Source organism: Stegastes partitus, unplaced genomic scaffold, assembly GCF_000690725.1.
Source record: "Stegastes partitus isolate 25-593 unplaced genomic scaffold, Stegastes_partitus-1.0.2 Scaffold572, whole genome shotgun sequence".
NCBI classification, from domain to species: Eukaryota; Metazoa; Chordata; class Actinopteri; family Pomacentridae; genus Stegastes; species Stegastes partitus.
In genome coordinates this window covers 163,580-179,588 of record NW_007578303.1, presented here as the reverse complement: position 1 = coordinate 179,588, position 16,009 = coordinate 163,580, and the positions used below count along the sequence as shown (strand labels likewise).

The 16,009-nt window shown below is 39.3% G+C and overlaps 2 protein-coding genes across 2 annotated transcripts; one reads left to right on the top strand and one right to left on the bottom strand.

Moving 5' to 3' along the window:
- Positions 1-575: 575 nt before the first annotated feature.
- slc2a6 (solute carrier family 2 member 6) lies at positions 576-8,535 on the bottom strand. The gene is made up of 8 exons (XM_008288725.1): positions 8,197-8,535; positions 6,917-7,188; positions 5,762-5,858; positions 4,956-5,055; positions 4,070-4,263; positions 3,744-3,919; positions 3,232-3,527; positions 576-2,100 (listed from the first exon to the last, which is right to left on the bottom strand). Exons 1-8 carry the CDS (start codon positions 8,248-8,250, stop codon positions 1,772-1,774), a joined length of 1,518 nt encoding a protein of 505 aa, XP_008286947.1. The 5' UTR covers positions 8,251-8,535; the 3' UTR covers positions 576-1,771.
- A 997-nt stretch (positions 8,536-9,532) lies between these two features.
- Positions 9,533-14,787, top strand: ptx4 (pentraxin 4, long). Its single transcript, XM_008288724.1, has 4 exons — positions 9,533-9,724; positions 10,504-10,682; positions 11,358-12,370; positions 13,099-14,787. Exons 1-4 carry the CDS (start codon positions 9,599-9,601, stop codon positions 13,776-13,778), a joined length of 1,998 nt encoding a protein of 665 aa, XP_008286946.1. The 5' UTR covers positions 9,533-9,598; the 3' UTR covers positions 13,779-14,787.
- The last annotated feature ends 1,222 nt before the right edge of the window (positions 14,788-16,009 follow it).

The following is a 16,009-nucleotide window of genomic DNA, read 5'->3' as shown; positions in this document are numbered from 1 at the left end:
GTCTCAACGTGCAGTGAATCCTCATCAATCCAACTTCAAAGGGAGAATTAACTGCTCATGGATGTGACATCTGTGCACCACACCTCTCGGAGATCACAGTTTGTCACACAGCAAGTCAGTACTGTAGTTTATGTGCAGTAGGAAGCTATTAACAAATGAAACTACTATTGTTGCTGCTGGAGACAAACAAGCACAAAGTCAATTTATATTATATACAGATACGACATGAGTCTTTTTGATTTCTTTCTATGAAAAATAATCAATGACAGACACAGTGTGACAACAATATCATCCATCCATCCAATATCTATACACCGCTTAATCCTCACTAGGGTCGCGGGGGGGCTGGAGTCTATCCCAGCTGACTTAGGGTGAAGGCAGGGGACACCCTGGACAGGTCACCAGTCTATCGCAAGGCTACACTTAGAGACAGACAACCAAGCACACTCACATTCACACCTATGGACAATTTACAATCACCAATTAACCTCAACATGTTTTGGACTGTGGGAGGAAGCTGGAGAACCCGGAGAGAACCCACGCTGCACAAGGAGGACATGCAGACTACAACAATATCATCTCATTAAAAATGTTAGTATTTAATGATAAAAACACACAGTAAACATAAATTGAGCATCAAGTTTTAGATACAATTTGATAAAAAATTCACTTTTAAGCTGCTTGTGTGACCAGAGCATATATAGCACATTGTGTTTATTTACACTGAATAAAGTGCACAATATATCAAGAGGCGATTTTTCATTAAAGGCATCCCAGTGCCTGCTAGGACAGTATTTAAACATGTGAAAACACCCTGATGTCTAGAATTGAAAGGATGGCCAACATGATAAAATTCATGAATGATTAAGAAGAATGAACAGAAACATGAGTAACACACCAGTGTGTATGTAATAATGCTGTCTTTTGATAGTAATAATATTATCATGGATGTTCTTGCCAGTCATTTTATTCATATCATGTGCCTCACCACGCAATTGATTTTATTCACTTTCTCCCTCTTGTTTTTATTCCTCATGCCACTGAGGTTACAAGTATGCAAATGTCTCACAATATGAAACCACATAATGTTGTATACTTTGGATAAAAACAATAAAAATCTAAATAGCAAAAATCATCAAGTAGATGATAAGGCGAGAGCACAAGGATATACTACTGTAAATGATGGTGTATGCTGTAAAACAGACGGATAAATGCATGACTGTTGCATTCAAACAGCATTGTTGTGCTTCCACAATAGACAATGTTTGTTCAGTCTGAACCATTGTTGCACTAGTTTCACCTCAGTCTATCATACTTTGAGGCTTACGTGTTGTTCCTTTGTTTGGACACTGTGTACACATCAGTGAGCCAAACTGTGCTGTAAGGTGTGTAATATATGGGAAAAATGGGGAAAAACACACACATGTGTTTAGGTATACATGCTATTTTTACTGTAATATAACAAAATGAAGTCCTAATATAATAAAATATTGCTGTTAAAACTGTCAGTCACCTACAAAGCACTTGGAATTGTTAAACAGAAACCTGTTCCTTGACCTAGTAGTAATTGTTTTCTGTCTGTGAAGAGTTTGTGATTTATAGCGCTCCATCTGTACTCAGTAATTATTCTAGAAGTCATTTCTCAGAGGGCTTTACACACAACACTCAGTCTTGGGCCCTTTATATTGATTGTTACGCATTAAACTCAAAAATCACTTTTCAGGGGGCTGCAGAGCTACATCATGCAAACGACTTTTTCGATCTATGAGCTTCAGCTGGGTTGTGCAGTGGAATTGCTGCGGTTGATGGTGAAGGAGCGTCCTGTCCTGAAATACTCCTCTATCTCCTCCAGCGAGCGGCCGCGAGTCTCCGGGATGCACACGGCGTTGAACAGCAAGCAGAGGATGCACACCACGGTGAACAGAAGGTAGGGCGCGAACAGGCCATACCTGTCCACCAGGTGTGTGAAGGCGTGTGTGAGCATGAAGGCCGTCAGCCAGCTGACGGCGACACACAGGCCTGAGGCCACACCCCTGGCAACCAGTGGCAGAACCTCTGACATCAGCAGCCATGTAATCGGGCCCCATCCCATGGCGTATCCTAAGAGACAGCCAACAATGAGATGACAATGCAAGCAGCCCATTTAAAGTACATCATGTCACAGTACAATAAAACCATCAAACGTCAGGGACAACGATTCAGGGCCGAGTCACAGCATTTTTTAGGAGTTCATCAGACTCTGGAATATTTGTTTAATTTGTAACAAAGGAGTATGTTTGTGAAAAAGAACTTTAATTTGGATTATGTACAAATAAGAGCAATTTTCTTGAATCTAAGAATATGTTTGAAAAGTTCTCCAATTTAAGTAGGTGTGGCGGATTTTGAAGGATGTTAATGTGTAACAGACCACAGTTAATTAAGCTTCATATACAAAACAACTACCTGAGGACATAACAGGCTCTTTAACATGTTGGAACAAGACAAGAAAACACAACATGGTTGAATACAGGCACACAAGTCCGACAGGTTATTAAATCTCGGCCCAATAAACAAAGGTATCTGTCATGACCCACCGGCCCCAGTCCCAGCCCTCGCCTGTCTCCCTCTTTTTCTCCCTCCCTTCTCCCTCCTCTTTCATTCCATATATTCAGACTTTCATTCAATATATTCAGACTTTCATTCAATATATTTAGACTTTCATTATATATATTCAGACTTTCATTCCATATATTCAGACTTTCATTCCATATATTCAGACTTTCATTCAATATATTCAGACTTTCATTCAATATATTTAGACTTTCATTCCATATATTCAGACTGTTACATATATATATAATTTCCTAAACGGCATGCCATATATATATATATATATAAAACAAACAAAAACCATTGTGGTTCTGTAAACTAAATGCATAACCATTTGTTATTTGTTCATAAGTCAAACTATTGGTTGAATCTAAATTTTGACCCTCACAAGATGAAAAACTAAAAAACTCACAACCTGTCTGTAAAGACTTGAAATATGTACATCAAATTGCATGCTCCACTCAATAGTTGTCAACCTGTTTAACTCAGGTCAACCTCATAGTGTTCTAGAGCTAAAAGATCATAAACGTCAGTAATGTTTCTCCACTGGGGACCATGAACGTATACACCGAGTGTCATGCCTATCCATCAGATAGCTTTAAGTTGTTGAGCCCCAAGTTGTGAGCTGGTTCCAGAACTCACCAAATATAAAGATGATAGTACTGATGAGAGGGACGAGGGCTGCTGCAGACTGGGGACTGCTCTCCAATGCGCTGCCGATGTCATTGTGGAGGTCATAGCTCAGAGTGGTGAGGTTTGGAGGAGCTGGACCTGGAGGGCAAGGTGTGGTGTGGGAGTTCATGGTCAGCGTCAGAGAGGCCACAAACATCAGCATGCTCGACGTGTACAGCAGGGCTTTGCGTCCCGCCTTGTCCATCAAACTGGCTGCCACGACAACAGACAAGAGGCGGACTCCGCCCACAATGGCGGCGTCAAACCTAGTAAACAGAGCAAGCAGATTTGGGGTCAAGAACAACCTAGAAAGCTATGATGTCTAATATTTCATGCTTGCACGTGATTTAATAGGCAGAACATTAATATATTGACATTGTTACAAAGACAATGAAACTAGCCTTGTTTTCTGTATTAAACACATACTAAACAAACACTGCAAACAGAAAAATAGATAAGAGAAAAAATTTAATGTTCCCAACCTGGGCTCCAGGGAGACTTTGCTCTTTGCAAAGATGGGTTCTAGGTAGACCAGAATGGGTGTAATACCCGTCATTTGCTGCAGGAATCGCATCACCACTGAGATAGCAATTGGTCGGTAGTAGTTGGGTGTGGCCAGCTGGGACAACGTGAGTCTAGTCTGTGTGTTGATGCTGTGCTGCAGTGGTAGAGACATAGCAATGTAGGTATTTATTTTCATTTATAATCCTGTAGCTTGTAGATCAGTAAAGTCAGTGCAGATGTTATCCACAAAAAACCTCATCTGTCTCATACTCGGTCTTTTAACCCAAGACTGCTCATCTTTTACCTGTATGGCACTGAGTTCGATGTCTGTGTTGTACTGATCCCCCCTCAGCCAGCGGAGGGCCTCCTTGGCCTTCTGTGGTCGGCCCAGAGAAAGGAGCCTCCTGGGGGAGGAGGGCATGAACACCAGCAGCACAACCATGAGCAGAGCCGGCACCTCTCCAGCCACCGCCAGCCACCGCCAAGGTACCACCAGAGCTGAACATCATACAGGACGTTGACAAATGTCATATATTTTAGAAATATCACTATAAACACCAGGAGATGACCCAATATTGTTTGCACTGGGCTGCCTAATGCAAAAAAAGAGAAAAAAATGAAAACGACTAAATTGCAAAATGAGCTCAAAAATTCAAACTGCACGACCAGCAGAGTTTCCTAAAGGCTGTTCAGATGTTTAATGACATAATCATGTATTTTTTGTTTATAGGGGTAAACCATTTGACCACTTACATGGCAAGAATACAATATGGCATCTCATCTTATAACGGCATATTTTCTTACCCTGACATTTCTACTAATATTTTTTGATTGAGTGATGTATATCAACTGGTTGTTAATCATCATCAGAGTCCCTGTTAATGTTTGTTGAAGGTCAAACCAACAAATGTCTCAGAAAATGTGCAGAAAACCGAAACATGTCCATTTTTTTCAGCCACTATCAAACAATCGAAGAGTTACCTACAGTACATACTTCATTGTGAGAACTTCATTTACTATTTATATATACTAAGTTGAGTATGCCAGGTTTTTTTTCTGATCTTTGCAGAAACACTGTGCTAACTAACAGCCATTTACTCTATCTAAATAAAAAAAGAGCTAAATGTGTATTAAGTGGGCATAATTTTCATGTAAGGTTTTAGTACTATGCAGTGTCGGTATGTTCCTACCGAGTGCATAGAGTGCCAGTGCCCCAAACACTGCTGTGATCTGAGGGCAGGAGCCAAGAGCTCCTCTCACTCCTTTGTGGGAGATCTCTGAGATGTAAACCTGTGACGGAAACACACAAAAGACAGACGTGAAGTGACATGAACACATGAAGTATGAATCCAAGCAAGAAGTCTTGAGATACAAGGAAAGTTATTTGGACATTTCAACCATGCTCCAAATAATTTAATTGCATTGGATAATTAAATGTAAAACTAAATTAATTTCATTTTCTTGTACATGTCATTGACCTCTAAAGCTGTATATGCTGCCAGTTTCTTTTCTTTTTTCACTCATAATTAAAATTCTAATCCGGTCCGCTTGAATCTTTCTGGATTTACCGGTGCACCTTCTGTTCTTAGTCTAAATCCTCTATCTTAATGATATTAATCTTTTCTCTGAGCTTTTATACAACTAATTTTAAGGTGATTTACAGTTCATCACATAAACAGTAGATATGTTGCACAGTTTAACAATTAGAACTTGTACAAATATTTCTTATTGTCATTTTGAAGGGTATGCTCATGCTTTCTCAGCTGACAATATCTATACTGTGATAATATTTGTTCATTTAAGTACAAAGAAACCAGTTACCAGCTAATCTAGAAATCTTATGAAATCAACTTATGGAGGTTTGCTACTAGTTCAGTCGTCCAAATACTTTTTAGGGCTGTTGGAAATGTACAAAGATTCTAAAGAACATGATCACTTTTTGCACCAGTTTTAGCAGAACTCTGATTTTTGATTTTTTATAACGTTGGTAACCTACTGGAATGGACGCCGCAGTCATTCCGCCAGCAACTCCAGTTAAGAAACGTCCCAGGTGGAGCATCCACAAGTCCACAGCTCCTCCCATCAGCATGTACCTGAGCGACACATGTAAGGGAATTTATGAAAAAATGTGATGAGTTTGCTGCTGTGTGTAGACTTTCAAGTGCGTAAAAACATCAGTGGATCTATTGATGGTTAGATACTAGGCACTTGGGAGGAATACAATAGACCTTGTCAACCTTATCACCAGGCCAGAGTGAAATTTAAATAGCTCCAGCAAAGACAAAAGTAAAGAATGGCCTTGTAGTGATGAATCTGTAAACTCTGATGTTGTTGTAACTATTAAAATGGTGCAACAAAAGATGAAGCACAACAAACACTGCATCCATTTAAATTTTACTACCAGGTAAATGGAACATAGTTATATTTTAGCAGCAGATTCTGGTCCAAGACAATGTTAGAATTTTTTATTTTTTTTTATTTTTTTAGTGTTCTGTCCTCTAGATTAATGCATTATATTCTTTCGGAAAGTTCTGGTAGACATTCTTACATTATTCTCTGATGTTAAAGTGGCAGCAACATGGCATAAAACTGCTTTGTTAGAAATGAATGGGCTGCATTCGAATGCAGAGTCTTGGTGAGTTTAAAAGTTAACATTGCGTCATCATACACCTTAACTATTAAATCACTGTTTATGATGCATATATAGGCAGAACCTTGTGCAACTAGTAACTACATCTTAATTTGTATTGCTCAGCTTAAATAATTGAAATAAAAATTGGAATTTGAATCATATAATTTGAATTTGTACTTATTTAACTGAAGCTGTATTCTAATAAACCTGAAACTTAATGTAATAGTTTGAAACTGAATTCTATTACTTATGAAATTCAGATTTGGATTCTAGTACTACCCATATCCATGCAGGTGTTTACAATATTTCTACTACATACACCTGTAGTTTCATAACAGGGTCTTATTAAGATGTACAAAATATTACATGTGAGTATTTTAGAGTAATTGAAAACAGAATTTCCTCTATAATACAGTAAAGTAAAAGACTACTGAATATCTCTGCATTGTACTTGAGTAAAAATACTCTTAGTTTCCTCGCAGAATGGTTTCTTGGCCTCATGCTGCTGCTCAGACCCACCCAACAGTGGAGGGCACTGCCGACATCATGATGCTCATCTTTCGTCCGACCATGTCGTTGAGCAGCATGGCCCCCAGCCCGCCAGCCGCTGCACCCAGTGAGTAGATGGAGCCGAACCAAGCGGCCTGCTCCGTGCCCATCCTGAGCCGGGGGTCGGCATCGGGGCTCTTGAACACCGACAGGACAGGAGATGAGTAGACCAAGGAGTAGCCAAAGTTGAAGTTCCCCAGGACTGCTGAGAACACGGCCAGGAACAGTTTGGAGTTTTTAATCTAAGATAAAGGAATGTAGATGAATTAAAAACAAAACACAAGATAAACTGCACATATAGAATGGCAAACAGAGGAATATAAATGATTAGGTGATTAGGTTCTTTTGAAGTTAAATATCAGTGTACATAAAATAAAGCAAACAGAAATGCTTGCAATCCAATATCATATATAGATTTTGCTTTGTGGCCAGTTTTAAAAGGGGAAGTCAAAAGTTCAGCAATAAACAAAACAATTATTGTGACAAAGCGGATGAGAGCATGTATTTGTCACATTAGCAATTGGCTAAATCATAATCACTAGTCCTGTTTTTTGTGTTTAGCATGATATTTTGTCACAGTCTGTAAAGGTAAAATGAATATTATAAGTATTAGTCATCCCTTGAAGCTGGTTTTATGTTTCTCTTTTTGTTTTTTGAGTTAAATGTGCTGCACTGTATAAATAGATCAGGCTTTTTAAAAAAACAATCTGTTTTACTTTGTTCTTAAGTTAAAAAAGAAAACAGTCAGACTGTAGCAGCAATTTCTTACTTCTGCTAAATCATGTTTCCTTTGCCAAAACAAAAAAGTCCGACTGAATCATATCCTTTCTCTCAATATTTCCATCTGACGACTGCACTTTTCAAAAGTTATTTCAGTTCTCCTTCCTCGTCATTGTTAATAAGACACAAATTACGGGCTACATTTACCTGTTTTTAATGTTTTTAAATGCTGTTGCTCTGCAAATACCTCTGATTGTTGCCATAGAAACACTGGTTAGCGGGTGTTGCTGTTTTTTCCCTCCTGTGAGTAAGTTGGTTACCTTTAAAGGTTTAAAATAATTCAGTCAACTTGCATTAGATTAATTTAAACAAAATTCAGACTGGCCTAAGACAGAGCTGTTGAAGGTGTTTTGGTGAAATTAGACCCTAGTCTCACAATGAATTAAACTGTAAACAAGACATAAAGGAAAAACAAAACTAAATTACTCTGCTATTTGAAGATAAATTAAAGTTAGTGAGCTGTTTCCAACCGTGGATTCAGATGATGCTGGTCTTCTGTGTAGCAGTGGAGTCTCTTCATCCATTTCTGCAGCAGTCTGATGAGTGACAGCAGCCTTTATCTGAGATGTTTGAGCTACACAATCACTTTCAGGATCTGCAGTGTTCCTCCAGGAAAATAAAACACACACACATATATATAAAAGCTAAAAATAAAAAATACAAAATAAAAATACAGCCAGATGAGTCCACTCTGTTCCAGTGAAACTTGACTCCAGTAAAGCTTCCCACAAAAACTACTCAAAATGGCAAAACATACAGACTATTTGGTTTAAAAACAGTCATGTCTGCCCTCCCCAAGTGTTCTTGTTATGGACAATGTGCATTCCAGGGACTTTCAGCCAGTTAGAATGAGTCACATAGGGGCGAGAGGCTACAAGTGGTCATAGTCAAATCGAAAGTGGAAACAGTGGTTACACAGGACATCACGAGTCCAACTGAGTTTATGTTGAGTGGAACATTTTAAAACCAGCAGGAAGAATTACACAAATGAATGAAGTGTCTCAAAATATTGCAAATTGATGAGTTCAGATGTGTCATTGCTGGATTTTAAAGAACTTACTGGTCAAACTATTATAACAATTAATTCCACTTTAGTGTAAATGAAGCCGCTGTGTTGCAACACACTGCTGTGTTGTCATGAGCAGAAAGCAGAAGGGAGGGATCTACAGTGAGATTCCTGGATTGGGTTATTCAAAAAGAAAGCAGAAGAAGAAGAGAGTCAGATCCCCTGCTAGTTGAATCAGGGGGAAGAGGAAAAGTACACGCGGCTTCACTCTCAGCCCACACATCATGAGATTTACTGCAACAACATGCACAGCTAACAAGGACACACATATAAGAACATGCACGTTGTCGTCATTTAGTAGAAACGTGTTATTTTGCAAGAACTGTGCTGATTGACATCAGTTATGTTCCACGAGAATGTTTTAATGAATTGAAACTTTATAACATATATCCAGTTATTTAAACTTAAGGTTAAGTTGTAAATGGAGAAAACTTTAACTTTTATGAAAGTAACTGTGCATCCATTATCATATAATTTAGTAAATACTTGACCTCAGATTATTTTGATCAGTGTTCTTCTCCTTCTTTTGTGTTTATTTGTGTTGCAGAGCAGCAGCGTGATACAGAGAGAAGCTGAGTACCTGTTAAATCCATCTGCATTTCCTTTCAGCTCCCCAGTGATGCTGTGGAAAGTGGAAAGTGTGTGCTTATCCTAATCTGTGGGAGTGCTTTTGTGCATTGTGTGTCACTGTTTCTACAGTGTGGATCAAGACCAGCCCTTTACAGCTGTTTTCTCCTCTCTGTGTTCCTTCACTTTCCTACAGGAACCCCAGCTCCCAGCTGCATCTGTCCTTGCTCCGGTGCAACATGGGCGACCTCGGGACCAGACACCGGGCCCTGGTCCTGGTTCACATGCTTCTGCTGCAGCTTCAGTCCGTAACGGTTCAGGGAGCTGATCCTGTGTCTCAGAAACTACGACGACTCAACGAACAGGTCAGTTCAGATGCGACTGCGTGTCATATTAGGATTAACAGTGCAACAGTTCGTGTCACATTGACTTTAATGGGCTTAATGCTTCTGCAGAACTGTGGTTCATTGCACAGCTTTGTGTTTTTCAAGGACAAATTATATGCATTGAGATACTCGGATTATAGAAGTGGAAACTAAAGTGCATTACTATTATTTATTATTAACAAAACCTCTGCAGCACCAAGTTGCAACTTTGCTGCACTACTCACATTCATGTGCTAAAATTTGACAACCTGCCCACTCACCTGGATGAACCTCATAACTCACCTAAACAACAAAGAAAACAGAGTAAACCATTGGATGAAATATTATGAAAAAACTATCAAGCCATTTCTTTGGGCTCAGTAACGTCAAAGATTATATCACCTTATGATCTTGTGAGGATATTTTAAAAACAGTAATTAAAAAAATTATTCTAGATCAACCAATATTTTAATAATGAATTATGCTGTGAGGCATTATTATGGCGACACTAAGCAAAACCTTTGCAGAGTAGCATCAACTCCAATTTGTTGTTATTAAGCTCCCTTTAAATCACACATTTAAATGTATTTTGAATGCAAAGGAAAGGGGAAGAAACATTTTTTTTAGATTCTATGTGATGTATGTGCCAAGGATAATTGTTTGGCCTAAAAATGCATAGAATTGAATGAATTTATCAACTGCAAAGTTTAACTAACAGCTCCACATGTTTCAAATCAAACAACTGCAGCAAGACTCATGAAAATGTTGTACTCTGTTAGTTTCATCAGTTCCAGGCTTTGACCCAGGCTCGTTTGGACTTGTTGGTACTGAACCAGAGCAGGAACTCCACGCAGGGGTTGGAGAGTCGCATCAAGGCCCTAAACGAACATTACCACCGTGTGTCACAGGACCTTGAACACCTGAAGCACGGCACTACACAGGAGGTAGAAGGACTCAGGTTAGAGATGAGGAACAAATGTTCAATACAGATTTAACAATAATAATGTGTGTGGGTGGATGTAGCAGAGACGAATCCCTGTACACTGGATGTCTTCGGCCAGAAAAGGCGTTCTGTAAAGTAGATACCAGAGTGGAGACAAGAAGAGAGGCTAACTCGAGGCAACAAGAAAATCCAGTTTAGAAAATCTAAAGAATCTCCAGATTTTGTCCAAAATTGCACCTTGCACTCTGACATGGGTCACAATATGTCATAAATCTCTTATGTTAGGTCATCTTAAGTGTGTCCTTCAAGTGTTTGTTGTCTTTCTTAGGTGGGAAAGTACTAATTAACGGAACAAGCACTGAGAACATTCTCTGACCTTCATCAAAAATAGTCCGCACAATCAATATGTGAGGATCTAATGTGTTAAAAACAGATTTGAAAACACATTTAGAATATATAAAATGCTGCTTTTGCATACACTTCTGAAGCAGTTGATGCTTTTGCATATTTAAAAATATATATAAACATCAAGGAAATTATTAATTGAACTGTCGCATATGCAAGAATATAAAAAAGAAGGCATGGGATCATTGGATTGATACCCACCATGTCTTTTCAATAAGACAAAACTGGAGTTCAGGCCAGGTCTGATTGCTACATGATGCATTTCCATTTTGATTATCATCTTAGAAAGTGGAGTACGAAGCTCGACAAGAAGAACAAGCGGATGGAGAGTCGATTGGCCTTCATGGAGAGAAGCCTGAGGGATGACTGTCACCAGAAACTGAAGTCTGATTATAGTCAAGACTTCTCCAACTTCACCCTGGAGCTCCAAAGCCAAGAAGAGAAGCTCGGTGCCCTTCAAGTCCAGCGTGATGAGCTACTCATTGGACTGAAAGGGTTGCAGGAATCCCTGAAAAACCAGGCACTACGCGTAGCCCGACTGGAAGGCCGACTCAGTGAGGTCCTGCTCCAGTGGAATGGAAGGGGAAAGGTCAGAGGGTCAGGGAGGGCAGGACTTCCTGTCAGGTCCTACGTCTCACCTCAGGAATACTATGAACCAGGAAGGAGAAGTCAGACAGAAAGAGGAGGGAGGCCTGAAAGTATTCTGGACGGACAACCGAAACCAGAAGGTACCGGCCAAATCCAGACTGATGTTCACTCACCGGCCAAGCAGCATCAACACCTCGCAACAAACCAGCCGAAACATTCAAAAGCCCAGAGGCCAAGACATCAGACTGAAGTTCAGTATCCAAATCCAAAACCGCATTCTGACAAGTTCCATCCCCAGTCACAGATCCAGACTCGGGCTCAGACTCGGGCGTATTCGATGAAGCAGCCTCATCACATTGTGCCTCATCATGAAGCCCAGGTCCAGAAACCATCACGACCTCATTCATACCACCACAAACAACCCCATGTACAAGACCATGGACAGCCCTCTTGGACCGAGGTTCTTCACCATCCTGAACCCAACGAACACCTACAAAACTGGACCAGACTAGAAGATCCACATCCCCGTTCTTCACATGTTCTCTCTATCCCCAAACCTGAGTTGTATCAGCCCCTTTCAGGCCAGTGGGATGAAAGAGAGGAGGACAAACGTGACACAAAGATAGAGACTTCAGTGATCCACAACTTCCTGCAAATTCCTGTGAGGCACAAGATCCCAGCACAGCCAATCCCTAAGAAGGATGCAACCAGTAAGAAAAAATGCTTCTTTTGCATGAATGTCAAACATGTGTAAACCCACTTGTACCTTGTATAGACTTTAAATCTCATTCCATGATAGGTTGTAGTTTGGTGGGTTTGATGTTGCATTCATGGTTATGAAAACATTTCAGCTCTACCACTCACTGTTGCTGCTTTAAGTGGCAGGTTCCTGACCAGGGGGTATGTCTGCAGTTTCAAGGGTGCTCATGGAAAAACTACAGAGTGATTTAACTAATTTGAAAGAAAAAAAAAAAAATGCAATCGCTTGTGGCTGTCAGAAGATTTAGTTGCAACAGCTTCACACAGCAAAGTTACTGACAAACAGTTAATTAAAATGGTGGCTTGGTGGTTAGCATCACAGCTAGAAGATCCCTGGTTCATGTCCCGGCCTGGGTTCTTAGTTTGCATGTTCTACTTGTGCATCGTGGGTTCTGAGGATAAAGTGGGGTATAGATGATGGATGGTTAAAGCAAACAGTCTCTGCAACTGCAAGTGGTATTGCTTCAAATGAAACATGGTCAAACCTTCTGATTGTTGAAGTTGTAGCTGAACCTTTCACCTCTGTTATCTCTCCATCTTAGCATGTAGCACATATATCATACATCAGCTCTGAGTTGTAATCTAACCAAAAATGTAAGTATTTTCAAAAGGAAGGGCCTTTTTTTCCACATGCTGATACCACGGTTGTAATCTACGTCTTCTCTCCATCTGTCTGCAGTCTGCAACGTGGACTCGGTGCTCTTGTTCCCTTCGGCCTCTGCTGAGAACTACGTCACCTTTTCACTGAGTCTCCCAGACCTTCCCGAACTTTCTATCTGCCTGTGGCTCCATGTGGAGGCTGCACATGTTGGCACACTGCTCTCCTACGCCACAGACGATAATGACAATCAGTTAGTTCTTTATGGACGCAGCTCCTCAGCCTCATCCACACCCGTCTCTGTTTCCTCTTCTCCATCCTCACCTTTTTCCTCGCTGGACTTTGTCATCGGAGACCCCGTCTATCGTCGCCTCCCCGTGTCGTCGTTTCTGCATGCTCGCTGGCACCACATTTGTGTCCTCTGGTCGTCCATTCAGGGCCGATTCTGGCACTACAACGACCGCCGCCTCACCTCCTCAGGCTCCAACTTCAGGAAGGGCTGGGAGATTCCCGGAGGTGGATCTGTGGTGCTGGGACAGGAGCAGGACTCTGTTGGCGGGGGGTTTGATCCAGCAGAGGGTTTTGTCGGGAAAATGGCAGGGTTCAGGGTGTGGAACCGGGTGCTGAGCCCTGCAGAGGTGGAAGGGGTGGCAGAAGGGAGAGGAGTGCCCAGAGGGGTGGTGCTCGACATGGAGGATATAAAGGAAGTGCATGGGGAGGTGCAGCAGGTGGCCTGTGAATGCTTAGAGCGTTGCGTCTGAGGGAGTGATGGAGGAAGATTCCTGCTCGAGGCCAAACATTTTTTCTTTTACACTTTTTTTAAAAATTTTTTTTAAATTTTCTATGTCCTTGGATGCACACACACTACTACATTTTTTGTTGGACTTAGAAATACAGACAAATATCTTTACTCACAAAGTAAAAAAACTCAAAACAGGACAGTGTCTCACTCATTGACACTTTAGCAGAGTCAAACCTTTGGCAACAACAATTGGATGCTACAGACCACATAAGCTATGTAGGAATAACCTGAGTTTAATACACCAGTCAAATTACCCTAAACTTTAATGCTTCACTTCCACTTGCCTTATATTCTGGAGCAAGAACCTAAAATAACACACCCAAATTAAAATGACTGAAGCTTCTAAACTACTACAACTGCATGAATAAATGAGAAATGTGTCAGAAAATCTGAATGTTATGCAGGAACAGAGCAGTGGGCCCTTAAGGTCATTCAAAGTGGGACATTTGTGTCTACCTCAAGTAAAAAATTATTATTCGGTATAATTTAGAGGCATCAAATTGTCATTGAGAGTTTACAAAGTGTGTTTTTTAGTTTCTCTCCTCTTAAAATACATCAGACATAAAGGAAATCTATATTATTTTTGCAGAACCAAAGACTTCTTGAATCCTGTGACCAGCAAATATGTCAGTCTTTTTTAATCCAGATAAGAAAAGATAGTTCATTATTCATTCTGATGGAAATGAATTTGCCAGATGTTACTAAAAAAGAATACAACTGTATGAATAACAATAAAAATAAGATACATTTATGAGGACTAAAAAAAACTTTTAGAGAAGTAGAAAAGTAACATTGTGCATGATGTGTGGAACCTGAAAAGGGGAAGAGTAGGGGACTGAGGATGCAGGCGTCCTTTGAGAGTTTTTGACCGCATGACTGCAACTGTAGGTGTGTTCTATGGACTGCTGGTAAAAGCTAATGTTACTTCTTTTTTTTTTAAATGAATAAACACTCTGTGAAACTCTGTTTGCATTTGTTTTGTCATTTTGTTTGGGATTTTTTTGGGTTTATCTATCTGTTACAAATAGACCTTTCTCCAACTTTTTGACTTCTTGAACACAAGTGTAACTAACACAAAAACATGATTGCTGCATAGTTTGCAGACATGGTGTTTCACTGGTTTGGCTAACTTGGATACCCACAACAAATGCAACAAATTTATCATTAATGTCATTTGTTAGCTGTATTTTTTCCAAGCGTATGTACTGAGAAGATGTCATTTTTGTTACCCTACAGTTTAGAGGACATTGTTACATTTTTTACTTCATTGCACGTATTTGATAGTTTAGTTTGATGATCTAATCTAATCTAATCTAATCTAATCTAATCTAATCTAATCTAATCTAATTCAACCTAATACCATTTAAGACAAACTATAAACGCTGTAAAATATTTATTTTCTCAATAATGAAAACCATACTTAAATATAAGGCCTACAATTTCCTAAAATTGTTAAAGTGCTCACAACACTGTGAGCATGTTTGTATAGGATGTTCACTTGTAACGGAGACTTTTTTTTAATGTAGTATTTCCACTTTTGCGATCAGTGCTTCCTGCACCGCTATATGATGACTTCATTCACTTGGTAATTGTAATAGCTGATAAAATATTGAAAACTGCCAAAGGTCTATGTCCGGGATTATGAATACTTTCACGCTGCTATTGAGTAAACCCCCATTTTGTTAATAATATTGTTAAAATTCTTTTAATGTTGTGAACATGTTAGGACATAACAACAACAACAACAACAACAACAATAATAATACATTACATAATCAGAACTCTAGAACTCTGTTATTTAGTAATTTACTTTGTGTACGATACTTTATTACTGTTTTTTTTTTTTTTTTTTTTTAACTTTGGTTTATATTTTTAGGACATATTTTTCTACTCATGTTTGTCTTGTATTTTTTTCTGCTGCTTCAATTTATAAGACTTCTAAGATTTCTGAATGGGCACAACAGTACTATAAGCAATTTATCCTCAATCCAATCAATATTTCTGATTCTGATACTGAAATGCCTAAATACATTTTAAAGATTTTTTATTTTTTTAAATTAAAAAATAAAATAAAAATGCTTTAATGGAGTTTTTTTTTATTTTATGAAAATAAATAAATAAAAAAATGTGCTTTTATACTGCAGTATTGTTACTTTTACTTTAACAAAACACCTGTTGACCTTCGGACTT

Coding starts and splice junctions, on each gene's coding strand:
- slc2a6 (XM_008288725.1), bottom strand. CDS start 8,250: ATGGATGAAGAGACTCCACTGCTACACAGAAGACCAGCATCATCTGAA. Junction 5,056..5,761: donor TGACTGCGGCGTCCATTCCA/GTAGGTTACCAA, acceptor TTTCCGTCACAG/GTTTACATCTCAGAGATCTC. Junction 3,920..4,069: donor TCGAACTCAGTGCCATACAG/GTAAAAGATGAG, acceptor CTACCACTGCAG/CACAGCATCAACACACAGAC.
- ptx4 (XM_008288724.1), top strand. CDS start 9,599: ATGGGCGACCTCGGGACCAGACACCGGGCCCTGGTCCTGGTTCACATG. Junction 9,725..10,503: donor TACGACGACTCAACGAACAG/GTCAGTTCAGAT, acceptor GTACTCTGTTAG/TTTCATCAGTTCCAGGCTTT. Junction 12,371..13,098: donor CCCTAAGAAGGATGCAACCA/GTAAGAAAAAAT, acceptor ATCTGTCTGCAG/TCTGCAACGTGGACTCGGTG.